This window comes from Procambarus clarkii, chromosome 58 (genome assembly GCF_040958095.1).
Source record: "Procambarus clarkii isolate CNS0578487 chromosome 58, FALCON_Pclarkii_2.0, whole genome shotgun sequence".
Lineage (NCBI taxonomy): Eukaryota > Metazoa > Arthropoda > Malacostraca > Decapoda > Cambaridae > Procambarus > Procambarus clarkii.
The window spans coordinates 10,560,167-10,588,091 of NC_091207.1; the positions used below are offsets into that span (position 1 = coordinate 10,560,167).

A 27,925-nucleotide genomic window follows, 5' to 3' on the forward strand; every position below is an offset into this window, starting at 1 on the left:
TTTGCCTTATTACAAACTTATTACTGCTTCGACGGGTAGGCAGTTCCATGGGGTTTGTTACATATGAATACGTGTACATATTTGGTTGATTAGACAGTTTATTAGTTTTTTATATTTATTTATTATTCTTGGCTCCGTCAGTCGGGTTGTTGGCAGTGTAGTAAAGTGTCGTAGGAGTTGAGACGAAGCCTGGAGCAGGGCAGAGAGCTCAGTGAAGCCAGGGCTAGAAAGCTGGGGTGCAGGTGGAGTGTGTAGAGCGCGGCGCTCTGAATGCAGGGGAAATGGAGGAGCTCGAGTGTGGGACGAGAGCGTTGAAGCTGGATGTGGCTAGAGCCTGGCTGGATGCTCTGTGTCGAGGCTGAAGCATCTTGTGAGGGTAGGAACTGGACATGTCCAGTGCTACATTGTTGTTGGTGAATGTTGATGTATGCGTTATCTCTCAAGCGTCTGTAACATACGTTTATGTTACGTTGTTGGGTAGATTAGATACACAGTGTTTTAGTGAGTTTCATATTTATTTAGTAGTCCTGGATACAGCAGTGTCATAGACGTTGAGACAAAGCGTTGAGACGTGGAGCTCTTATGTGGGAGAGCGTGGTGGCTCAAGTGGGAATTGTGAGTGTCTGAATTCGGGGAGCGAGAGCATGGTGGCTCGATGCGGTCGTAGTCTGCTGTCTGCTCTGTGTCGAAGCTGCAGCGTCTTGGGTCGATTAGAACTGCACACGCCGAGTGCTACATTGTTGACTGTGGAAATTGTACTGTCCGCTATTCATCAAATCGCTTGCTTACATGGTGATTACACCTCAGCTCCCTCCAACAAGATGAGAAGAGTATTACCAGTAATTGGGGAAAGGATTGTTGCTTCTGTAATTAGTGCTAATTAGTTATACTATTATGATAATGAGATAATGGAGCGAGTATAAGATTAACTCGCTACACGTCTGTACTGAAAGCTCTTGAAATTTGACTGGTGATTATTTATTGTTTTAGAGTCAGTTACTCAGAACAAAAGTTCCAAGTAGCACGGGCTATGGTGAGCCCGTAGTGGACTTACCTAGCACAGGAGCGGGGCAAGTAGCACGGGCTATTGTGAGCCCGTAGTGGACTTACCTGGCACAGGAGCGGGGCAAGTAGCACGGGCTATTGTGAGCCCGTAGTGGACTTACCTGGCACAGGAGCGGGGTTGTGTTGTTGTTATAGATTCAGCTACTCGGAACAAGTTCCAAGTAGCACGGGCTATGGTGAGCCCGTAACTTACCTGGCACAGGAGCGGGGTTGTGTTGTTGTTATAGATTCAGCTACTCGGAACAAGTTCCAAGAAGCACGGGCTATGGTTAGCCTCGTGGACGGGAGATGTCTCCCGTCAAAAAAAAAATGCAGGAGCGGGGCTGTGTCTGTTATTTAATATCGATATCGTATATAAATCTATCCACAACACACCTGACTATCATAACTATACCAAAGGAAACAGCGAGTCAGTATAAATGGGGTTACGTCAGTGGGAAAATTTACGGGCTATTCATGCCCGTGCCACCTCTTGGGTGGCTTAATCTTTATCAATCAAGTGGGAAAATGTTGTAAGTGGAGTGCCTCAAGGCTCTGTCCAAGGCTTAAATGTATCGACACAAGACAGAACGTGAAACAAAGGGTATAAATTGGATAAGCTTAGATTTAGAAAAGACATGGGTAAATACTTGTTCGGTAGCAGGGTTGTTGATTTTTTTTTTTTTTTTTTTTTTTTTTTTTTTTTTTTTTGAGATATATACAAGAGTTGTTACATTCTTGTACAGCCACTAGTACGCGTTTGTGGAACCAATTGCCACGTGGCGTGATGGAGGTGGGGTTCCTTGATTGTTTCAAGTGTGGGTTGGACATGTATATGAGTAGGATTGCAGCTCCTATTTTTGGATAAATAGAAGCTGCCTCGTATGGGCCAATAGGCCTTCTGCAGTTACCTTCATTCTTATGTTCTTATTCCAAGAGTGCGACTTAACCAAACTAGAAATACTCTATAAATTCAAGGGGACCCAGAATGTGGAATGACCTTCCCAGTCATGTCAAAGGCTGTACCTCTCTCACGCAGTTTAAGAGTAAAACTAAGTTCTACCTAATAAACTTCATGTAACCTTCCTTACCCTCCTAAATGTCAACCTATATCTTGATATTTTCAAGCAATACTGTTTGTTGACCAACTTGTTTAATTGCTGATTTCTGCCACGTTCCCCGCCTCTTTGAACACAATTTATACTTTAATCTCAATTAGTATTAAGTTTTAGCATTTAGTCTAAGTGGTTTCTTATCCCCCACACCTTGCCCAAAACGCTATGCGTATTAGTGACTTTAGGTATTGTATGTACTAGCTCTATCTATAAATCCAACATTATGTTTGTAACTTATCTTCTTTGTATGTACTTTTACCTGAATACAAAAATTAATGTTAATTTTGATACACGCATTAACAAACAGAAAACGAACTTCAACTAATCGTCTCGTGTTCTAAACGACCAAACTCCCCCATGTGGAGCCCAGCTGACGGGTGTCAACAAACACAGCTGGCGGGAGACGGCGTCATGGACGGGATTAGGGAGACGGGCGTTATGGACGGGGAGACGGTCGTTATGGATGGGAAGTCGGGCGTCATGGACGGAAAGAAGGTCATTATGGACGGGGAGACGGGCGTCATGGACGGAAAGAAGGTCATTATGGACGGGGAGACGGGCGTCATGGACGGGAAGACGGTCGTCATGGACGGGGTCAGGGAGACAGTCGTCATGGACGGGATCAGGGAGACGGTCGTCATGGACGGGGAGACGGTCGTCATGGACGGGGAGACGGTCGTCATGGACGGGGAGATGGTCGTCATGGACGGGGAGACGGTCGTCATGGACGGGGAGACGGTCGTCATGGACGGGGAGACGGGCACGAGTAACACTGCACCTTGCATTAATCATCTGCTGCTGAGCACCCACATTACTGCTCTCAATGTTAAAAGTAACTACGTTTTCATCGGTATGTTAAATGGAGTCTGGGTTACTTTCAGTATTTATCCCAGGAAGGTTGAACGTTGTAGTTCTCTGGGTGTTTTGTACACAGTATCAAATGTCAATATGAGAGAGCTCAATAGGTTCTAGAATCTGTATATCAGTTGTCTGTCCATTATACGGTCGGCCGAGTGGACAGCACGCTGGACACGTGATCCTGTGGTCCCGGGTTTGATCCCGGGCGCTGGCGAGAAACAATGGGCAGAGTTTCTTTCACTCTGATGCCTCTGTTACCTAGCAGTAAAATAGGTACCTGGGAGTTGGTTAGCTGTCACGGGCTGCTTCCTGGGGGTGGAGGCCTGGTCGAGGACCGGGCCGCGGGGACACTAAAGCCCCGAAATCATCTCAAGATAACTCAAGATATGTCATTACTCTCTAGGTGTTCAACCCATTTGGCTTTAACTAGTGGTTCTAGTGTTTTGACTCCCACGCCCACCCAAGGTGAAACTCCATCAGGTTCAACTGCCTTATTTCTTCCTAGCACCTTAAGTAACTTTTCCACTTCGTTGTGAGATACCTCTATGATACCTCTATGGCGTGTTCTGGAAGTGGTATTGGGTCGGGCTCTCCGAAACCTTCATTTTGTACAAACACACTTTGGAACTGTTCATTTAGTGTTACATAATTTGTTTTTCATTCTCAGTAGTCCTTTTCCCCATTCTCAATCTCTGGATTTTATCCTTTACATGCAGCTTGCTTTAATGAATTTATATAAATTTCTGTATTTTGATGTATTTATGTATATGTGTATTTATATACTCCCCTAGTTGTACCCACCTAATTGTGCTTGCAGGGGTTGAGCTCTGGCTCTTTGGTCCCGCCTCTCAACCATCAATCAACAGGTGTACAGGTTCCTGAGCCTACTGGGCACGATCATATCTACACTTGAAACTGTGTATGGAGTCAGCCTCCACCACATCACTTCCTAATGCATTCCATTTGTCAATGCATTCCATTTGTCAACCACTCTGACACTAAAAAAGTTCTTTCTAATATCTCGGTGGCTCATTTGGGCACTCAGTTTCCACCTGTGTCCCCTTGTGTTAAATAGCCTGTCTTTATCCAAGTCATGTCATGTATATGTATGTATGCATTTATGTATATATATGTATTTATGTATTAGTGAGGTCAGATACAAAATATAAATGCTGTAGGTGAGGAGTACAGCATAAAGGAGGAAAAGAATAGAATATAAATGGGGACGAATAAAGCGGGAAAAAAGGGAGGAAGCACATACGGTACAAAGATTAATCGTGCTTTCTTACTTGTGGGGCGGTAGTAAGAACAACACCAGAACACGAAGATGCCAATATAGACAGCGCTGCTTAAAACGCCACACCCATTACACCTGATTATTCTTTGTATGTGCTTCCTCCCTTTTTTCTGCTTTATTCGTCCCCATTTATGTCTCCCATCCCCCCCCCCCCCTCCATTCATGCCCTATTCTCTCCCCCTTTATGACGCTGTGTGTGTGTTAGTGGCTCTGCAAGAATATAAGAACACCAATGTTATGTACTCTCATAACCCAATGAACCTTCTTGTATATAAATAAATAAATAAACCCATAAATATACATTATATACTGCCATCCTGGTACTTTGAATGTGTAGTGCAAAATAGTCTCCGTGGTGTAGTGGTAAGACACTCGCCTGGCGTTCCGCGAGCGCTATGTCATGGGTTCGTATCCTGGCCGTGGAGGATTTACTGGGCGCAAATCCTTAACTATAGCCTCTGTTTAACACAACAGTAAAATGTGTACTTGGTTGTAACAACGATTCTTCGCGGCGGGGATCGTATTCCAGGGACTTTGAAACGCTACACGTACTAGTGGCTCTACAAGAATGAAACAACACTTGTATATATCTCAAAAAAAAACAAAAAAAAATAGTTTTCATTATGATGTTGAATAAATTAATGTCCATTTTCTGTCGACTATTTCCCAGGTGAAGGCCAGCATTTTCACGTTCACGACATTGGTAGTGGGGAAAGGCTTTCCAGCATTGAAGTCTTGCGTGCAGCAGTAATTCACGGCATCCGACTTGAGACGTGTTCCCTAGACAATGAAAATGTTTGGATGGTGGCAATCTTTGGCCAGAAAAGTTTAACTGTTGTGCGTTTTACTCCCTCTCAGAGCAAGTGGTAGGTGGTATAAAACATTAACTTTTGTGTAAGTCAAATAATAAGATGTGATCAGTTTAATTCTGCGAGATCCCCCCACCCGTAGCAGAAGCAGCTCCCCCCTCAGTAGCAGCTTGCCCCTCAGCAGCAGCTCCCCCGTCAGCAGCAGCTCCCCCCTCAGCAGCAGCTCCCCCCTCAGCAGCAGCTCCCCTCTCAGCAGCAGCTCCCCCCTCAGCAGCAGCTCCACCCTCAGCAGCAGCTCCCCCCTCAGCAGCAGCTCCCCCCTCAGCAGCAGCTCCCCCCCTCAGCAGCAGCTCCCCACCCCTCAGCAGCAGCTTCCCCCTCAGCAGCAGCTCCCCCCTCAGCAGCAGCTCCCCCCTCAGCAGCAGCTCCCCCCTCAGCAGCAGCTCCCCCCTCAGCAGCAGCTTCCCCCCTCAGCAGCAGCTCCACCCTCAGCAGCAGCTCCACCCTCAGCAGCAGCTCCCCCCCTCAGCAGCAGCTTCCCCCTCAGCAGCAGCTTCCCCCTCAGCAGCAGCTTCCCCCTCAGCAGCAGCTCCACCCTCAGCAGCAGCTCCCCCCTCAGCAGCAGCTCCACCCTCAGCAGCAGCTCCCCCCTCAGCAGCAGCAGCTCCCCCCCCTCAGCAGCAGCAGCTACCCCCCCCCTCAGCAGCAGCAGCTCCCCCCTCAGCAGCAGCTCCCCCCCTCAGCAGCAGCAGCTCCCCCTCAGCAGCAGCTCCTCCCCTCAGCAGCAGCAGCTCCCCCTCAGCAGCAGCTCCCCCTCAGCAGCAGCAGCTCCCCCCTCAGCAGCAGCTCCCCCCCTCAGCAGCAGCAGCTCCCCCCCTCAGCAGCAGCAGCTCCCCCCCCCTCAGCAGCAGCAGCTCCCCCCTCAGCAGCAGCTCTCCCCCCTCAACAGCAGCTCCCCCCCTCAGCAGCAGCAGCTCCCCCTCAGCAGCAGCTCCCCCCTCAGCAGCAGCTTCCCCCTCAGCAGCAGCAGCTCCCCCCTCGGTAGCAGCAGCTCCCCCCTCGGTAGCAGCTCCCCCCCCTCAACAGCAGCTCCCCCCTCAGCAGCAGCAGCTCCCTCCCCCCTCAGCAGCAGCTCCCCCCTCAGCAACAGCTCCCCCCTCAGCAGCAGCTCCCCCCTCAGTAGCAGTTCCCCCCCCTCAGCAGCAGCTCCCCCCCCCCCCTCAGCAGCAGCTTCCCCCCCCCTCAGCAGCAGCTTCCCCCCCCCTCAGCAGCAGCTCCCCCTCCCCTCAGCAGCAGCTCCCCTCCCCCTCAGCAGCAGCTCCCCTCCCCCTCAGCAGCAGCTCCCCCCTCCCCTCAGCAGCAGCTCCCCCCTCCCCTCAGCAGCAGCTTCCCCCTCAGCAGCAGCTCCACCCTCAGCAGCAGCTCCCCCCTCAGCAGCAGCTCCACCCTCAGCAGCAGCTCCCCCCTCAGCAGCAGCAGCTCCCCCCCCTCAGCAGCAGCAGCTCCCCCCCCCTCAGCAGCAGCAGCTTCCCCCTCAGCAGCAGCTCCCCCCCTCAGCAGCAGCAGCTCCCCCTCAGCAGCAGCTCCCCCTCAGCAGCAGCAGCTCCCCCCTCAGCAGCAGCTCCCCCCCTCAGCAGCAGCAGCTCCCCCCCTCAGCAGCAGCAGCTCCCCCCCCTCAGCAGCAGCAGCTCCCCCCTCAGCAGCAGCTCTCCCCCTCAGCAGCAGCAGCTCCCTCCTCAGCAGCAGCTCCCCCCCTCAGCAGCAGCAGCTCCCCCTCAGCAGCAGCTCCCCCCTCAGCAGCAGCTTCCCCCTCAGCAGCAGCAGCTCCCCCCTCGGTAGCAGCTCCCCCCCCTCAACAGCAGCTCCCCCCTCAGCAGCAGCAGCTCCCTCCCCCCTCAGCAGCAGCTCCCCCCTCAGCAACAGCTCCCCCCTCAGTAGCAGTTCCCCCCCCTCAGCAGCAGCTCCCCCCCCCCTCAGCAGCAGCTCCCCCCCCCTCAGCAGCAGCTCCCCCTCCCCTCAGCAGCAGCTCCCCTCCCCCTCAGCAGCAGCTCCCCTCCCCCTCAGCAGCAGCTCCCCCCTCCCCTCAGCAGCAGCTCCCCCCTCCCCTCAGCAGCAGCTTCCCCCTCAGCAGCAGCAGCTCCCCCCTCAGCAGCAGCTCCCGCCTCAGCAGCAGCAGCTCCCCCCTCAGCAGCAGCTCCCCCCCTCAGCAGCAGCTCCCCCCCTCAGCAGCAGCTCCCCCCCTCAGCAGCAGCTCCCCCCTCAGCAGCAGCTCCCCCCTCAGCAGCAGCTCCCCCCTCAGCAGCAGCTCCCCCCTCAGCAGCAGCTCCCCCCCTCAGCAGCAGCTTCCCCCTCAGCAGCAGCTCCCCCTCAGCAGGAGCTCCCCCCCCACAGCAGGAGCTCCCCCCCCACAGCAGGAGCTCCCCCCCCTCAGCAGCAGCTCCCCCCCCCCCCCCTCAGCAGCAGCTCCCCCCCTCAGCAGCAGCTCCCCCCCTCAGCAGCAGCTCCCCTCCCTCAGCAGCAGCTCCCCCCCCTCAGCAGCAGCTCCCCCATCAGCAGCAGCTCTCCCTCAGCAGCAGCTCCCTCCCTCAGCAGCAGCTCCCCCCCCTCAGCAGCAGCTCCCCCATCAGCAGCAGCTCTCCCTCAGCAGCAGCTCCCCCTTCAGCAGCAGCTCCCTCCCTCAGTAGCAGCTTCCCCCTCAGCAGCAGCTTCCCCCTCAGCAGCAGCTCCCCCTTCAGCAGCAGCTCCCCGCCTCAGCAGCAGCTCCCCCCCTCAGCAGCAGCTCCCCCCTCAGCAGCAGCTCCCCTCTCGGCAGCAGCTTCCCCCTCAGACTCTGGAACATCTGACTTCAAAACACCATAAGGAAAGAATGGTGTAGGAACCTGGACCACTTAGGAATGACACTTGACTAAACCTTTCAAGGAGGCTGAGCCACAGAAGATGTGCATGAATTGACACCAAATCAAGCCCCAAGTTCTTGGAAGCAAGAATGAACCAGCCTGCTAGGAGGAATATCCTGCCAGCTGAAGAGCCAGCCTGCAAGGATGAATACCTTGCCGGCAGAAGAACCAGACTGGAAGAAGCCCAACCAACTCCAGGTTGGGCAAAATCAGCTATTGTATAACTGAAAATGAGGGCATCAAAAGATGGAAGCAGCCTGTACCCACCGAAGTGAATAAGAACGCCCGCTGGACAAGAAAACAGCTAGCAAAACCAATGGGAATGATGCATTGATGAGCACCCACCGTGTCAAAGAGGGTGAACCATATGGAAGGACCATATGCGAACTCAGTCAACAAACTTGACAAGCTAACCCTTTGAGGCAAATCCAGAGAATCAGAAATCAAACACCTGTGGCCAGCCCCAAACCAGAAGAGATCAGAATGACCAACACTGACCAAAGCAAGAACCACCAGACTGCAGGTGAAAGGAAACTGGACCATGGAACCCAATATGGACAAAAGCACAGCACAGTGCTCCATAACCATTGCCAATTCGCAAGCTGAAAAGTGAACCCAACAGAGGAAATGTTCCCTGGATTAGGAGCACCATGGGACTCTAACTACAAACGCCAGCTGAGAACCAAGGTGACCTGAATAGGATGCATATGGAAAGAGAAAGATGCTATGAAGCAAAATCCCTTAGGCCAAATAAAGGACAATGGTGACAGAAGAACTACAGGGCGAACAGAAAAACACTGAAAACTACCCATAAGGCAAAATGGGGTACCCACCTGAGAAATGAAGGTGCACACACATTTACCACAAAGCCAAGCGAGAAGACAATGGAAGTAAAAGTGAGCTGATGCACAGTCACTTGAAAGGCCAACAAGGAAACCAAGTGCTTCCCTCACTTGGTTTCAGAAACAAGAGACCAGCTTAGGCCGGTGCTAGCAAAGACCATCAATCTGTGATGGAACAAAGTGGAATTTTTGGCAGCCGACAAGGAGCCTGAAACATGTCAACTGAGAAAGAACGATGAACCCCGGCTAGCAGACAAGCCGACTTTGCTGGGTGCACAAATCAACCAGTCTTCTAAGCAGAAGACGCTGGCCCTCTAAAAACAAATACCCAGACCTGCATCACACCAGAGAAATTCAGGGTGCCAGAGGCCAACTTAAGGGACCATGGTGCCCAAGACATCTACCCATGGAATGAGAAGGACTGTCTGAACATGGCGAAGTGGAATGTAAGAATGGGATGAAACTAGGAAAACCAGAGACAGCAAAGAACCGAGGCTCCCACGTTCCCCACGAGGGAACCGAAAACCAACAAGACACCTGCAGGCAGTGAAACAAACGGTGATGACACAAAAAGTCATACAAGCATGAGTACAGGCAAGTGTATCAAGACAAACCTCAAATACTGCTGCAGCATAAAAAGAATCCTATGAGAAGGGCAGGTGCCACTCCTGCGAGAAGATAAACTGACAGAAGACTGAGTGTAAAGCACCCTCGTAGCTGGAATCCTGGTATAGGTCACACAACATGCTTGTGCATTGTTCATGTTAATCTGTTCAAGAACAATATAATTTTAGGATAAGTAGTGCCAGGACAAGTACGAACAAAATCAACACCCAAGACCCAGGCACCACAGAATACCCACCTCAACCAGGCATCTGTGAAGCCCCCAAAACTAACAGGAGAAACACCACAAAGGAAAAGAATTGTCAAAATCCAGGAAAAATGAGAATAATGCCAGGTGCCCAGTGAACTTCACTGTAACCCAACCCAATACTAACAGGAGAGGTGAACAGTATGGATATGACCCCTGTCAAAGGCACCACCAGTAACATCATTGCCAGAGACACCACCAGAAAGAGTGGCACTGCACCTTGGCAACCACAGCAAAAGCAGCGGCACTGCACCCTGGCAACCACATCCGAAACAGCGACACTGCACCCTGGCAACCACAGCAAAAACAGTGGCACTGCACCCTGGCAACCACAGCAAAAACAGCGGCACTGCATCCTGGCAACCACAGCCAAAACAGTGGCACTGCACCCTGGCAACCACAGCCAAAACAGTGGCACTGCACCCTGGCAACCACAGCCAAAACAGCGGCACTGCATCCTGGCAACCACAGCCAAAACAGTGGCACTGCACCCTGGCAACCACAGCCAAAACAGTGGCACTGCACCCTGGCAACCACAGCCAAAACAGTGGCACTGCACCCTGGCAACTGCAGCTGAAAGAGCAGGCCCACCTTGCATGCAACCTAAGGAGTTACAAGGCCCAGATGCTCCACACAGCAGTGAGCTAATGGAACCCACCAAGTGTGCCGTGAAGCATGGCACAGAAGCCAAGGTGGGTGACCAGGCTAGTGTGAAAAGGAGGCACATTAGTGACCCAAAATGGCAAGAAGCCTACTAAAATCCCCAAACAGGGAACTAGTATTGCAAGGACATAAATTCACTTGAAAGCATATAGAGAAGAATGACAAAGTTAATCCCAGAAATTAGAAACCTTCCTTATGAAGAAAGATTGAAGAAGTTAAATTTCCATTCTCTAGATAAACAAAGAGTAATGAGTGACATGATTGAAGTGCACAAATGGATGAAAAGGTTTAATGAATATAAATAAGGTATAAATATATGAACTCAAAATAAAACATGAAACGATGGACATAAATTAGATAAGTTTACTACATTCAGAAAATGTATGTATATACTGGTTTGGAAACTGTTGTAGATTATGGAACAAATAATCCATTTATTATGTTACCAGGTAACATAATAAATGGCAATGGATTATTTTAAGCATTGACATTTATTTATATTTATATATTTACATATATTTAAGCATATATATAGACATATTCTTTATATATTTAATTTCCATGTTTGGTAATTACCTAAGTGTAGTTACAGGATGAGAACTATGCTCATGGTGTCCCGTCTTCCCGGTACTCTTTATCGTATAACACTTTGAAACTACTGACGGTCTTGGCCTCCACCACCTTCTCACCTAACTTGTTCCAACCCTCTACCACTCTGTTTGTGAAAGGAAATTTTCCTATATTTCTTTGGCAGCTTTGTTTAGTTAGTTTAAATTTATGACTTCTTGTTCTTGAAGTTCCAGGTCTCGGGAATTCTGCCCTGTTAATTTTATCTTTTCCCTGTTACTATTTTGTACGTAGTGATCATATTTTTCTCCAAGTATTCTACCCATTTAGTTTTAATTATTTTGTCCAATATTTTGACTATTTCACTTGTCAATGATACAGGTCTATAATTGATGGGGGTCTTCCCTCAAGAGGTTGAAAGCCCAAGGGTATGGACTTCTCAGGGAAGAAAACCCTGACTGTAAGCAGAGGCAAGGCCAGCGGTAACAAGGGAAGGCAACTCTGGCTGCATACAATAGAGGTGAATAAGTGATCAAGACACATACAACAGGTTGGCTCTAGAACACATGTGCTTGAAGCAGTAAAGGAACTCATAAAGTACAGGTCCCTGTGGAAGACAGAATTGAAAGGATGGTCAGCACTAAGCAGAATGGTGGTACCCGCAGAACCAGGAACACACCAGGAGGACCACGCTGTAGTGCATCGGGTGCATGATCGACTGGGGTAGCTGCCTCTTTCCCTTGGGTTGCTAGTGGCAAGAGTGTGAACTAACTAGCAGTTGAATCTTGACAACATGTTAACATAGTTCAAATCAGATTTACAAATGTTTTGTCCAAGCAGTTGTTTAATCACACTCAACCTTTCTGGAGGTTTTTCCTTTGTAATCTAGTATAGTATCTAGATCGCATTTGGATTTGCAGCAGTCTCCGTGGCGCAGTGGTAAGACACTCGCCTGGCGTTTCGCAAGCGCCTTGCCTTGGGTTCGAATCCTGGCCGGGGAGAATTGACCGGGCGCCAATCCTTAACTGTAGCCTCTGTTTATCCAGCAGTGAATGGGTACCTGGTTGTTAAACGATTTGGCGGGGTCGTATTCCGGGGAAATTAGGGTTAAGGACCTTGCCCGAAACGCTACGCGTAATAGTGGCTTTACAAGAATGTAAAACTCTTGTATTTAGTATCCTCAATCCCCCTAATGCCTATACTGAGGGGGGGGGGGAACCAGTTCTGGTTATGGATTCCTTAAACCTGGATTTGGAAAACTCAAGGTTGGTGGCCAGGGAGAGATACAGAGGGAAGGCCTCGTAAAAAAAACTTGTACCATGCACCAAATCACCTGTGTGTAATTACCTAAGTGTAATTACTTACGTGTAGTTACAGAATGAGAGCAGCACTTGCGGTGTTGTGTCATGCTTTTCAAATTTAGGGGTTAAAAATCAAATCATGTAGGTATGTGAATTAACATTATACGAATTCACACTATGTGTTTACGAATTTTAATTTGCACAGATTGAGGGCTGACTGTAGTGTACAGTATGTACTGATTATGCTTCTTGCTAGAATTGTAATTGTGAAACTATTTTATGATTCAGAAATGCACATTTTTCTCTTAAATATGGTAAGAAGTTTAAATGTCTACTGATCTTTTGAATTATATGCCATAGGATAAAAATCCCACACTTTTGTATTTGTGAATTTTATGTAAAGATTTTCACAAAGTGTTTCACACTTTTCTGAAGTCTTTGTCAAGGTCTGAGTGTGTGGGTAGGATGAGACTTGCATCTCAATGATTAACGAATATATAAGTGTGGGTTTTTATCCTATGTTATTACGTCTATGAGAAGACATTACCATTACTTATTATATGTAGTATTAATTTAATTCTTCTCATCATATTTCAGCTGTATCTTTATGGAAGAGAGGGTACTTGAAGATTGGATCGTTGATGCTGCCTGGGAGACTGACTTTTCACACATCGTACTTGCTCTAGCACACAACTCTCTCCTACGCTATGAAGTCAAAGAATCCAGTAAAACTGTGATATGTGCAACAAATGAATTAGACAGCAGAGAAGAAAATATAGATTACAGTTACATGTCAGTTTTAAACTGTGGCCAAATTTCAGGGAACGATGAATGTATCCCAAATTGCAACATGCATAATGCCATTCAGCAGCAGCTCAATAAGTCTATGAAACGAGATCTGTCTATATTAGCCACTGCCGAGTGCACCGAAAGATGTGTCGTCTTCTGCGGTCGTGTGGTTGTGATGTCGGGTTCCTGGGAGAGTGTTGTTCTTCTGGCAGGAATGGTATCTCAGCAGTTGGTAATATGGGGACCCTGGGGAGACACAGATAAGAATGGCCGAGTTTTCCCCCTTCATTGCCTGGCAGGCCATCAGGTATGTAAATGAATACCGGCTACTTTATGCTGTCTGAAAATTGGTGTGTAAGAAAATGGGGAATTGAGATAGAATACTATATAGATGCATGTCATTGGCACTAGCTATAGTAAGGACATGACAGTATTCCAGCTATTCATATAGTATTTAACCATTCCAATGTGCAAATCATATATATGATTTGACATCATTTGATATTATATATATATATATATATATATATATATATATATATATATATATATATATATATATATATATATATATATATATATATATATATATATATATATATATATTGTGACGATAATCTCCTTCAAGAGATTGAGCCTGCTCTTCCCTCCAAAATTACGTCTTCACAATTATATAAAAAGACTATGGAAGAAATGTCCAACAACGACAACAACACCAGCACCAGCAAGGCTTGCCAGGGTGAGCAGAAACGTATGCATCCAGCCACCTGTTCGAACTCCAACCACCAAACTACCCGTTGATCGCTACGGCTCCGCTGATTGGTCGCCGGTCTGGCTGCACCTGCACTCGCCCCCCAATACTACCTGATGTCTGGGGTCGCCCCAACATCAGTCCTCAGAATGTTCCGTGCTTTCGTAGCCAGCACTCCTCCCAGCTAGACGTTAGCGTGTACTGAGAGAGGTGGTGGCTTTAAGCCAATATTCCAGCACCTCCCACTTAACTTTTGTATTGCACTTGTTATTTTACCTTAACGTAACTTTTCATTGTGTCATTTAAGTATTCTTATTATTTTGATTCATTGATTTTATTATACATATTTGTTTGTGCATTATTTTCATGTTTTGATTTATTTAACGTAATTAAAATTTCATTGTTAAAGTTTTACTTGTGTTTTGTGTGTCTTCTCCTTACCTTACCACAGACGAAGTTCCAGTTTTTCTATTTTTTTTTTTTATAACTATGTGACGAGGCCATACCCCTAGCCTTAAACAGCCGAACACCAACGCGTTACCGTCACAAGTTTTATGGGGGCCTGTCCGGGATCCTCACTCAGGTACTGGTGCCAAGTGGTAATTTATGGTAAGCGTATTTAACTCTGTTAACGTAGCTTTACTATTTTTCATTCAATTTCATTTTTTATAAGGTGCGGTGTATTGTGCATTACGAGAGTAACATATAGTGAAGGTGAGACAACTTTGGATTACGTGGTGACTGTAGGCCTCAGTCATACTCTTAATTGGTCATCTCTCCCTCCATGTTATTACTCGTATTTACCATCTATGTCCCTTGAATATTTCTCATTCTGACAGATCATCATATTGGTACCCTGGTACTGTGGTCTGCCCCGGGTCAAGAGTACCCAATCTTCTGCAATCTGACTGTAGGAGGACAAAGAGGGCCATAGTTCCTCTAGCTCGAACTTTAGTTGCTGAATTGGGACCTCAGCAGCAGTTCTCGTCACCAGTTGACACCTCGCACCCCTACACGTCAGTCAGAGATGATGATACATACAACGGTAGGGAATTAGCTTATTTTTTCAGAGCACAAAAATTCGCTAATTCTGTAAGTATCATATTAAATTCAGTGGGAAAAACTTGCTTTATGTCCTTTAGAGACTTGGCAAGGTATGCCTACATCCTTGGACTACCAATTTTACTTTTGAAGCATTTAACTGTTTCATTTGTTTTCGAAACTTTGTTTCATTTGTTAGTAGGATTTTCTTGCCCTTATTCTCTTACATGAGTACCGGGTACAAGATTTCCTGCGCCCTTGATTTAATTTAATATCTTTCACTTAACGTTAATTGTTAAAGATCACACAGGATAGGTACCAGTTGCCACGTTGTCCTGTTTCTGACATTTCATTATTGAACATTCGTGTACCTTTATTTGCTAATTTCACCATGTTTCGTCTCCAAACTTTCCGTGCAAATCCAGCAGGTGAAATAGGGACTTTAAGTCGTGCCAAGAGGACTGAACTACAAACTCTTGCACATGAGTATCAACTAGAAGTTCCCTACCAAGCCAACAAAAATGACCTACACAACCTGTTGCTGGATTACTATTTAGAGCAAGGTAAGATAGACTCTGACACTCATGAAACTTACTATATTGCAGATAAAACTGATTTGGCAACGCTGAAACTCAAACTAGAGCTGGCCAAGATTGAACGTGAGCAGCAAAGGGAAGCCCTCGAACAACAAGAACGAGCTGCTGCCATACGAAGAGAAGAACAAGAACGCGAGGCTGCCTTGAGGAGAGAAGAACACGAACGTGGACTCGCCCTCCACGAACGTGAGGTCGCCTTGCTCCATGAACGTGAGAGAGTACAGCTTGAAACAAAACAACGCGAGTTGGAAATACAACGCGAACATGACAAGCAACAAGCAACTCTAGCTCTAGAGTGTCGTCAACGTGAAATCGCCTTGGAAACTTCCCACTTCACTCAACGCCAGCAAGCTACTGCCAATCTTCCCGTCAGTTTTAATATATCACATGCAAGTAAGTTAATGCCATCCTTTGTAGAAGCAGAAGTTGATGTTTTTTTCACCACCTTTGAAACCCTTGCTAATCAACTCAGTTGGCCTGTCAACCAATGGGCCACACTTCTCAGAGTCCATCTTACAGGTAGAGCTGCAGTCACACTCAGTACTTTGGCGTCTGAGAATGACTACTACACTCTGAAACAAGCAGTGTTAGACGCCTACCTACTTTCCACCGAAAGTTATAGAAGGAAATTCCGTGACCACCTGAAGGCAAGTACCACTACCTTCCTTGAGTTTGCTAACACGAAACGGAGGTATTTCATGAAATGGCTGGAAGCAGCACATGTCTCTACTTTTGCAGAACTCGTCAACCTGATGCTTGTTGAAGAATTCTTGAGACGTGTGCCACCTCCTGTCCGCCTCTACTTAGCAGATAAAGAAGAAACCGACTACCTGAAGTGTGCTAAGTCGGCTGACACTTACAGCCTCATCCACCGGCTGACACCTGAACCATCCTCCAGTAAGAAGTCGTGGTACAGTTACGAAAAGGTGAGCCCCGATCAAGCTGGTTCACAACTGTACTGCAAATATTGTAGACTCTATGGACATACCATAGAAAAGTGTGGTAAGTCTCAATACAAGGGAACCACTGACCAACAAAGACCCAAACCAACTCCTCCTAAGTCCGGTAAGCCTGTGATGAATGTTGGTGTTGATGTTAATGATCTTTCTCTTTTCAGTAACCACCTGTATACTGGAACTGTCTCTGCCAACGGTTCAAATCCGGAGGGACGTTTCAAATTGAAGATCTTGAGGGACACAGCGGCTCTACAATCGATCATCTTGAAGTCGGCTGTGCCCAACATAGTCTACACCGGGGAAACAGTCTTCATCACTGACCTCACTGCTACCACTCCATACCCTCTCGCCAGAGTCCACCTGAATTGTCCCTACGTGAACGGGGAAGTCCAAGTCGCCGTCAGGGAAAAGCCTTTTCCCATGCCTGGAGTGCAACTTCTCCTAGGCAACGACTTGGCAGAAGACCTGCAACCGACCAACCTGATCGTCATGGACAAACCCCAGGTGTGTAACTCTGTGCCAAGTAACCCTATTCTTGAGTATGTTCCAGCAGAGGTTCAAGAGAGTGATGAAGTTTCTCCTCCGGTTCTCGTGACCACCCGTGCGCAAGCCGCACTTCCACAGCCAGCTGACTCTACTGCTACCGCTGTCCCTCAAGACCCTCAGAAACTACCCCCGCATCTGACCAAGTTGGAGTTCCGTAAGTTGCAGAGGGAAGATCTTACTTTAACACCATTGTTTTTCCAGGCTGAGACTCAACCCGACAGTATTCCTGGGTTCTTCCTAGAGAACGACTTGCTCTACCGCAGATATAGACCCAGTAAACTGAAGGAGGAGGACGATTGGGCCAACACCGAACAACTTGTGATTCCCACCAGCCTGCGGCCCACTATTCTACACCTGGCCCATGGAGCATTCTCCCACTACGGCTTCAACAAGACTTACCATGGGATTCGTCAAGACTACTACTGGCCAGGTATGGTAAACAACGTCAAACAGTACGTAAAACAGTGTCATACATGTCAGATGGCAGGCAAACCGAACGTCTCCATTCCCAGAGCACCACTGATTCCCATACAGGTGCCTGCGGAACCTTTCCACAGACTCATAATAGACTGTGTTGGTCCTTTACCTCGGACCAGTTCAGGTAACGCCTACATCCTAACCATCCTGTGTCCTACCACCAGATTTCCCATAGCAGTTCCAGTGAAGAACATCACGGCTGCTACGGTTATCAAACATCTATTGAAGATCTTCACTCAATACGGATTTCCCAGGGAGATTCAAAGTGACTGTGGCACCAACTTCACCAGTGATCTCTTCAAAAGGACACTGGAGGAGTTCAACATCAAACAGGTATTGTCCAGCCCCTATCATCCTGCTTCACAGGGTTCTCTTGAACGTAGTCATCAGACCATCAAAGCACTCTTGAAAAAGTTTTGTAGTGAAACCTCAAAGGATTGGGATAAGCAGATTGACCTAATAATGTGTATTTTCAGAAGTCTCCCCAATGAGTCCCTAGGAGTATCTCCTTATGAGATGCTCTACGGCCGTAAGTGCCGTACTCCCCTTAAGGCTTTCAAAGACTCTCTCAGAGATGCCACCTTCAGTGAGCATCAGAATGTGCCCCAGTTTCTTCAAAACCTTCAACACATTCTAGAGAGAGTCCACCGCTTTGCTCATGATAATCTATTGAAAGCCCAGGTGAGAATGAAGACTCATTACGACCAGACCAGCAAAGTAAGAAAATTCAAGCCGGGAGACTTCGTCCTTGCCTATTTTCCTATCCCAGGTTCACCTTTACAAAACAAATTTTCAGGACCTTACTGCGTCAAAGAGTGCAGGAATAATAATAATTATGTGATAGAGACTCCAGATAGGCGGCGGAAGACCCAGCTGTGCCACGTCAACCTCCTGAAGCAATATAATGGTACTCCTCCCACTGTCTTGATTAACTATTCCACATTCACAGAACCCTACATCCACAGTGAGACCTTCCCAGCTTCTCCTCCCGAAAGCACTGACAAGGAGTCAGCGCTTTCTAATTCCGAAATCCTTAATGATCTTCCCAAATACTTTCAGGATAATCATAGTGCACCTCTCGTCAAGATCTTCAGAGAACATCAAGAGTTGTTCAGAGATGATCCCCAAGAGTGTAATGTTACCCAGCACGACATCCAACTGCTCCCCGACACCCGGCCGATTCGTCAACCCTTCTACCGAATCAGCCCGAGCAAGAAGGAAGTCATGCGTGCTGAGGTGCAATACCTCTTGGATCATGGACTGGCTACACCTTGTGAGTCCCCCTGGGCCTCACCCTGTATCTTGGTGCCCAAACCCCAAGGTAAGGTGCGGTTGTGCACCGACTATCGTAAACTGAACTCTGTCACTGTCAAGGATGCTTACCCCTTGCCAAGGATAGATGACATCCTTGATGCCATTGGTAGTGCCCAGTACTTGTCCCAAGTGGACTTGCTTAAGGGGTACTATCAAGTGTGTCTAACGGAGCGCGCTAAAGAGATATCTGCCTTCATCACTCCTTTTGGACTTTTCAGATATGAACGCCTTCCTTTCGGACTATGTAATGCCCCGGCCACCTTTCAAAGAGCTGTCAACCGTGTCATCCAGGGCTTGGATAACACATACGCCTACCTGGACGATATCGTCGTAGCCTCCAACTCCTGGAGTGCACATCTGCTCCAGCTGCGACGTCTGTTCTCCAAGCTCCTGACAGCCGGCCTCACCATCAACCTGGGCAAGTCCACTTTCGCGAAAGGTAAAGTGCGTTATCTGGGTCATGTTATTGGGAGTGGCAGCATAGCTCCGTTAGACTCACACACTCAAGCCATCCTACAGTATCCACAGCCTACCACCAGGAAGCAGCTCCTGCGCTTCCTTGGTCTTGCCTCTTACTACCGTAGGTTTGTGAGGAATTTCAGTACAGTCGCCACACCTCTAATTCTATTAACCAGTCCCAAGCAACGGTATAATTGGACCATGCAGCAAACCGTTGCTTTTGAACAACTCAAATTCCTCCTCTGTTCTAACCCCATTCTCGCCTCTCCAGATATCACCAAGCCTTTCGTCCTTCATGTCGACGCCAGTGGTACCGGCGTTGGTGGTGTCCTGATGCAACAACGAGGCGAGGAGGTTCTACCTGTCAGCTACTACAGCTACAAACTGAAACCACACCAGAGGAACTACAGCACTATTGAAAAGGAGCTACTATCCATCGTCCTGAACCTCCAACACTTCGCTCCGTACCTACAAGGCGCCAGGTCTACCACCATCTTCTCAGACCACAACCCTCTCCGCTTCCTACATCAAGCCCAATTCACCAACCAGCGTCTTCTACGATGGGCTCTGTATTTACAAGACTTCAACCTGGAGATCCGCTATATCAAGGGTTCTGACAACACCATAGCCGATGCCCTCTCCAGAGTTTATGAAGTAGAAGCGACTCCATCCATTACTCCACCACATAACGACGTACTTCTTCCAGAACCGCAGGCTTCGGGGGAGAGTTGTGACGATAATCTCCTTCAAGAGATTGAGCCTGCTCTTCCCTCCAAAATTACGTCTTCACAATTATATAAAAAGACTATGGAAGAAATGTCCAACAACGACAACAACACCAGCACCAGCAAGGCTTGCCAGGGTGAGCAGAAACGTATGCATCCAGCCACCTGTTCGAACTCCAACCACCAAACTACCCGTTGATCGCTACGGCTCCGCTGATTGGTCGCCGGTCTGGCTGCACCTGCACTCGCCCCCCAATACTACCTGATGTCTGGGGTCGCCCCAACATCAGTCCTCAGAATGTTCCGTGCTTTCGTAGCCAGCACTCCTCCCAGCTAGACGTTAGCGTGTACTGAGAGAGGTGGTGGCTTTAAGCCAATATTCCAGCACCTCCCACTTAACTTTTGTATTGCACTTGTTATTTTACCTTAACGTAACTTTTCATTGTGTCATTTAAGTATTCTTATTATTTTGATTCATTGATTTTATTATACATATTTGTTTGTGCATTATTTTCATGTTTTGATTTATTTAACGTAATTAAAATTTCATTGTTAAAGTTTTACTTGTGTTTTGTGTGTCTTCTCCTTACCTTACCACAGACGAAGTTCCAGTTTTTCTATTTTTTTTTTTTATAACTATGTGACGAGGCCATACCCCTAGCCTTAAACAGCCGAACACCAACGCGTTACCGTCACAATATATATATATATATATATATATATATATATATATATATATATATATATATATATATATATATATATATATATATATATATATTATATAATTGTGTGTGTGTGTGTATGTATGTATATGATTTTGGCCTGACTGACTGCACTGCCATATCATATATACTTGTTTTAGAGCATTGCGTAAGGTTTAAAAGTTCCGCAGGTACACGGGGCTCACATCAGCGTTCTCAGGCCTCCAGTAAACAGACGCCATTTTGAAAAAAATCACGGGCCCCATTTCTGAGTGAACAACCAAGGCTGATACTCTCAACTGAGTATCTATTGGCTGATACCAATACTCTCAAAGAGTGAAGTTTTCATAGGCCATATCTCCCTGCGCCTCTCTGAGGGAGCCAGGTTTGAGCCAGTACCTGGCCCCCCCCCCTCACAGAGGCACGAGGAGCAATGGCCTATAGAAACCCCCGTGTGGTTGGAAGCATTCTATATCTGCCATCGACCGGGTTGGGCTCTGGCTCGTGGTTCACGGTAGGCAGAACTCCATGTGACTGAAGCCCCAGACTAATAGAGCTAATATCAGTCCGATAACTCCACGGAGCCTCCGGCATTCGCCTAGAAAATGGCGTTTCATTACATTCAACGCCAGTTTTAATAATAATAATAATAATAATAATAATAATAATAATAATAATAGGATCAAAACCCACACTTGTGTATTTGTGAAATTTATGTAAAGAATTTACACAAAGTCTTTTGCACTCTCCTGAGTGCTTTGTCAAAGTCTGAGTATGTGATTAGGACGAGACTTACATTTCAGCATTTATTCGTTGATTAGACGTTGAGATGTAAGTCTCGTCCGAATCACATAGTAATCAGACCATGGCAAAGCACTCAGGAGATTGTGAAAGACTTGGTGTAAATTCTTTACATAAATTTCACAAATCCACAAGTGTGGGTTTTTATTCTATTATGTCTGTGAGAAGACATTACTATTACTTAATAATAATAATAATAATAATAATAATAATAATAATAATAATAATAATAATATTATTATTATTATTATTATTAAGTGTTTAGCATACTTGTCTAGAAATAAGCTATAAAAGAGGCGGTGTGATGGTGAAGGACCCTGACTTATTCATTGGTGTTCTGTAGCTTCATGACTGTTGCTCTAGGCATGTCCCTCTCCTGGTTTCTTCCTAATTAGTATCCTGATCTCTTACCAAGTATGAGAATTTACACAAAGGTTCTCTTTCTCTGTCTACCGTAAACCCATGCATAGTGGCATGTACATTCACTTCTTTTCCTACCATCCTCTTTCTGTTAAGAAAAGTGTCCTCGTCTCTCTCTTCCTCCGCGCTCTACGCATCAGTGACCCTCAGTTTCTTGATTCTGAAATTGCCTTTATCTACAAATCATTCTCTCGCCTTGGTTATCCTTTGCATTTCATCAACTGTGCCCACTCCCAAGCTAAACGAAATTTCTTTCATCCTAAACCTGCTTCCAACACTAGTAGCACTGTACTATGCCTTCCCTTCATATCTGAACTAAAAACTTTTACCAATACCTTTCGTCCTCTTGACATTAAACTCGCCTTTCGACAAACTAACACACTTCGTAGCAATCTAGTTCACACTGCTCCTCCTGCTTCTAATGCTGCTGGTGTCTACTCTATTTCCTGTTCATCTTGTCCTCTCCAATACTTTGGCGAAACTGGCCGTACACTGAATGACAGACTTAAAGAACACAAGAGAAGTGTTATGTCTGCAGACACTAACAATGCTCTCTTCTGCCATGTGAGGGATTCTAATCATCCCATTGATTGGTCTTCCTCCAAAATAATCTTTCCTGCCTCTACTCTACACAGACGCCGTCTTGTAGAATCGGCTCTTATTAACAATGTACCCAACATGAACTTGAGTCCTGGCTTTGTTGCTGTGGACTCTTCCCTTTCACAGTATATACTCAAATGCTCTAATCTTTCTAACAAACGTGACTTAACATAAGCTTTCCCCCTTCCATTTCTTTCTTTCTCTTTCCCTTTCTTTCTCTCTTCTCCCTTTTTCTGTTCATTGTCTTCTACGCTCCCTTGCTATCCTCTTCTTATTCCTATTACTATCTCCTTCGGTGGTTATAATAGGAGCTGCCTCGTATGGGCCAATAGACCTGCTGCAGTTCTCATTACTACTATCCCCTACACCTGACTTTCCTCCTCAGCTCTCTCTTGCCTATTTAATGCCTGTCCCTACCTGTCCTCATCACAATCGACTTGAGAATGGTCCAGGACGGACCGAAACGTCGTCGTCCCTTCAATTTCTAGTGTGTGGTCTGGTCAACACCAAGTATGAGCATGGGAATTTGGCTCAAATTCTCATATCTTATGTAAATCCACAAAAAACCAGTGTTGATTGTAAGGAAATGGATCTTCCTAACCCTAACCAGCAGCAGGCAAGGCATCAATCCTGGTGTTCTGCCTCCAAGCAGAGGCGACAGAACTCCCCCCCCCCCCTCCCCAGAAGAACCTGATAAGGACTAAACGGCAGTAGCAGTGGCCGAAATCACAGACAGCCTTGTCAGGAAAGAGAAGAGGCGCAGATGCAGATGCATGGAGCCTAAACCAGGGAAGGAAGGCCAAACATTGGGTGACGGGCAGGGAAAGGAGGAGGAGGAGGAGGAGGAGAGAAACTTAAAGCAGTTGAATTTCACCATTCCCGCCATCTCTGGGTCCCTCACACCATTGGGACCAACTCTGGGGTCCCAATTGTTACATACATACATTTGAACACCAAGCTGTGAATCACAAATTCTGGGAAAACGCGTAGCAGTAGCTGCCTGATAAGAAGAGTCTCTAGATACCCATCATAGCCTGTGTGGAGCCAGGATTAGAATCTGGCTCTTTTTGCAAAACAAGATGAGCTTTGTGATGAGAGATTAGCTCAAAACTGAGAAAAACTTCGCAAAGAATAAACACAACAAAACAATCCACAACTGGAAGAAAATTTGGTATTCTTACATAACAAAGCAAATGATTGTTCCGCAGTGTAAACACCGTAATCATGACACACCTGACTACGGCCAGGTGGCAGCCTAGGTCACCTGGACTCCCAGTGAGCCCGTCTCCTTACTCAAGAGCCACCCAGACCAAACCCCTCCACCCCACATATACAGAATTTGGGTATCTTTCATGCACACACTTGTATAATCTTGTCTCTAGCTGACAAATGCATTTCATGACAACTTGCAATACTTAGCTAATATACTGCACAGTGAAATAAGGAAAATTGCTATAATTTTAATTTATTTAAATACAGTTAACTAAAAACAATTAACTTTTGTGTTAGAAACTTTATTAAGAAGTGTTTTATTTTTACAGGGCTCTCTCTTCTCAGTCAACTTCTGTCCTGTTCAAAACATCATTACCACAACTTCTGATGACAGAAGTTTGATAATTTGGGATGTTGTCAATGTAAAACATCAATCTAGCAAGAACATTAGACAAGCGTCGTGTCATGTCTCTCCTGAGCAAGTTAAATTGTATTGGAAAGAATCACAAATTGTAGAGAAAGTGAAATGTTATGGGCACAGTGCAAGAGTATGGCGGTCACTCATCTTATCCTCATGCATCGTAAGTGTTGGAGAAGACTCCCAAGTGTGTGTTTGGGATAACAAAGGAACATTAATTATGAAGTGGAGAGCTCACGATGGTGCTTCCATTTGGAGTATTGCAGCGACACAGTGTGAAGATAAAGTAATTACCGGGGGTGGAGATGGCGGTGTTAAATCTTGGAGTCTTAATGTGAATGCTTTACCCTGTGCAGCACCCCTGTCTAATTTACCTTGGTTCACTGATATATTGTGTGAAGTAAAGAATCGCAAGACTTTATTTATGCAGATGTTCTCAGAGGATCCCAGACAACTTGGGGTTGATGTTTTAAATAATGATGAAAATATAGTCAAAGAAAATAATTCTCAGTTATTTATTAAAAATGGGTTGTCCAAAGACTGTGATGTGAAAGCTGTCAAAACACACAGTAAAGAGAAATCTGCAAACCAGGATTTTCCACGTTGTGTGTCACTGCTCGGAATGAACAAATACCTCGTTATGATGGATAGTGGAAATTTGTATTTATGGGACCAAAATTCATCGTCTTGGAGTCTGTGCCACAAGGACCAGCGTCTGATGAATTACGTGGTGATGGAGACGTGCCCCAGCCAGAAACTCGTAGCACTTGGAACCCTCTCTGGTGATGTGATCATTCTTGCACTAGGTAGGCTACTCGCATCAATTTATAAATGTGATTTTAAGAGATGGTATAATATTAGGGCACAGATAAATTATACATTTGTTTAAATACATATTACAAGCTTAATTTAAATGGGTAAACAAAATTTAAATTGTTTGATCTGCTAATTTGTTTTAACTCTTTGGGTCATTAATTACATAGTTGAATTGAGCATAAAGACTGATTTAATTCAGTAGGAAGTGTTTAATGTTCATTAGTATTGGAGTTATGTATGATATTGTGTTTGATATAGATGTCTTGGCTGTGATGGACAGCAGCATTACAGAACAAGTTCAGCATCATTCTCCCACTAAAATATGCTCTATGGTCACATTTCTTATATCTTCCAATTGTTTACATTTTGTTCATGACTGATAACTTTGGGGATATCTCCAGGAGAAAGCAGAGGGTTACAATTCAAGAGAATAGTGCGCATCAAGAGCAGAGTGTTTAGACATCATAACTGAGTTAACCATGTTAGTGTTTCATTGTAGCTATAACCCGCAGCTTAGATTATGATTCAAAGTTGTACCATAGCACATGTGTAACACATTGGAATCTGCTGTATTATCTCTCTGATCTTCTTGGAGTGGATCAATGCATGGCAAAAGTTGGAGCATATATGAGGAAAAATGTGAAATATCTAAATGAAATTAAATGTACATTGCCAGTTATATAATATTAAAGAGCAGTGCTAAGATATACTATATTGATTGCAAGTAAATTGTTCACTTATTACCTAAGTGTAATTACCTAAGTGTAGTTACAGGATGAGAGCTACGCTCGTGGTGTCCCGTCTTCCCAGCACTCTTTGTCATATAACGCTTTGAAACTACTGACGGTCTTGGCCTCCACCACCTTCTCACCTAACTTGTTCCAACCGTCTACCACTCTGTTTGCGAAAGTGAATTTTCTTATATTTCTTCGGCATCTGTGTTTAGCTAGTTTATATCTATGACCTCTTGTTCTTAAAGTTTCAGGTCTCAGGAAATCTTCACTATCAATTTTATCAATTCCTGTTACTATTTTGTATGTAGTGATCATATCACCTCTTTTTCTTCTGTCTTCTAGTTTTGGCATATTTAATGCCTCTAACCTCTCCTTGTAGCTCTTGCCCTTCAGTTCTGGGAGCCACTTAGTAGCATGTCTTTGCACCTTTTCCAGTTTGTTGATGTGCTTCTTAAGATATGGGCACCACACAATCGCTGCATATTCTAGCTTTGGCCTAACAAATGTCGTGAACAATTTCTTTAGTATATCGCCATCCATGTATTTAAAAGCAATTCTGAAGTTAGAAAGCGTGGCATAGGCTCCTCGCACAATATTCTTTATGTGGTCCTCGGGTGATAGTTTTCTATCTAGAACCACCCCTAGATCTCTTTCTTTATCAGAATTCTTTAAAGATTTCTCACATAATATATAGGTTGTGTGGGGATTATGTGGGGACTATAACTTCTCCTATTCCACATTCCATAACATGGCATTTATTAACATTAAATTCCATTTGCCAAGTGGTGCTCCAGATACTTATTTTGTCCAGGTCATCTTGAAGGGCATGACAATCATCTAAGTTTCTTATCCTTCCTATTATCTTAGCATCATCAGCAAACATGTTCATATAATTCTGTATAATTCTGTAACTGGTAGATCATTTATGTAGACAATAAACATCACTGGTGCTAGAACTGAACCCTGTGGTACTCCACTTGTGACATTTCTCCAGTCCGATACATTGCCTCTGATCACTGCCCTCATTTTTCTATCAGTCAGAAAATTTTTCATCCATGTTAGAAGCTTACCTGTCACCTCTCCAATATTTTCCAGTTTCCAGAACAACCTCTTATGTGGAACTCTGTCGAAAGCCTTTTTTAGGTCCAGATAGATGCAGTCAACCCAACCATCTCTTTCCTGTAATATCTCTGTGGCACGATCATAAAAACTGAGTAAATTCGATACATAGGATCTTCCAGATTGAAAACCATACTGTCTATCTGATATTATATCATTTCTCTCCAGGTGTTCTACCCATTTAGTTTTAATTATTTTTTCCAATATTTTGACTATTACACTTGTCAATGATACCGGTCTATAATTAAGGGGGTCTTCCCTGCTTCCACTTTTGTAGATTGGAACTATGTTAGCCTTTTATGTTTCCCCTTCCATGTGTGAGTATAGTAGACCCCACCCTTGTTGTATACATACATACACTAACATAGACACATGGGCAGGCAATGAGTCACAATAACGTGGGTAAAGTATGTTGACCAGACCACACACTAGAAGGTGAAGGGACGACGACGTTTCGGTCTGTCCTGGACCATTCACAATCGACTTGAGAATGGTCCAGGACGGACCGAAACGTCGTCGTCCCTTCACCTTCTAGTGTGTGGTCTGGTCAACATAGACACATGGCTGTATTTTTGTGTATTTGCTCTTTTTGCTACAGATACTGGAAACTTTGAGGTGTTACTGGATGTGAAGACTTGTGAGGGAAAGGTGTTCTCACTCTTGTGGCTGGCCCAGAACTGCATCCTTGTGTGTGGGGCGGCAGGTATCATCACTGTCTGGGAGGTTCATGCTAACACAGGTATCACCCAAGTGTGTGTGTGTTTTATTTTTTTAAGCCATGTCATTCAAGTGTTTCCTTAGGTAGATGCCTTCTCCTTCCATGGGCAGACCTAGATACAGACAGGTAACTGTTGATGTTACTCCTCTTCCTGACTGGGGGGCCTTTTTAATTGTCCCACCAAGTAACACTGGGGGAAACAATAAGTCATTGGAGATACAAATGTTGAGTCACAGTAACGTGGCTGAAGATATGATAACCAAACCACACGCCAGAAGATGAAGAAACGACGACGTTTCGGTCCGTCCTGGATCAAGTCATATCTTGAGGTTATCTTGAGATGATTTCGGGGCTTTAGTGTCCCCGCGGCCCGGTCCTCGACCAGGCCTCCACCCACAGGAAGCAGCCCGTAACTTCTGACTAACACCCAGGTACCTATTTTACTGCTAGGTAACAGGGGCATAG

At 45.8% G+C, this 27,925-nt stretch overlaps 1 protein-coding gene across 1 annotated transcript in view; it reads left to right on the forward strand.

Annotated features, from left to right (window-relative positions):
• The first annotated feature begins 2,515 nt into the window (after window positions 1–2,515).
• The window catches only part of LOC123768052 (tRNA (34-2'-O)-methyltransferase regulator WDR6), a 70,727-nt gene continuing 45,317 nt past the window's right edge, over window positions 2,516–27,925 (forward strand). Inside the window, exons 1-5 of the mRNA XM_069306542.1 lie at window positions 2,516–3,009; window positions 4,985–5,180; window positions 12,862–13,360; window positions 23,985–24,879; window positions 27,341–27,481. Of these exons, the coding sequence (XP_069162643.1) occupies window positions 2,517–3,009; window positions 4,985–5,180; window positions 12,862–13,360; window positions 23,985–24,879; window positions 27,341–27,481 (2,224 nt within the window). The 5' untranslated portion in view covers window position 2,516. The remainder of the gene's footprint in view (window positions 3,010–4,984; window positions 5,181–12,861; window positions 13,361–23,984; window positions 24,880–27,340; window positions 27,482–27,925) is intronic.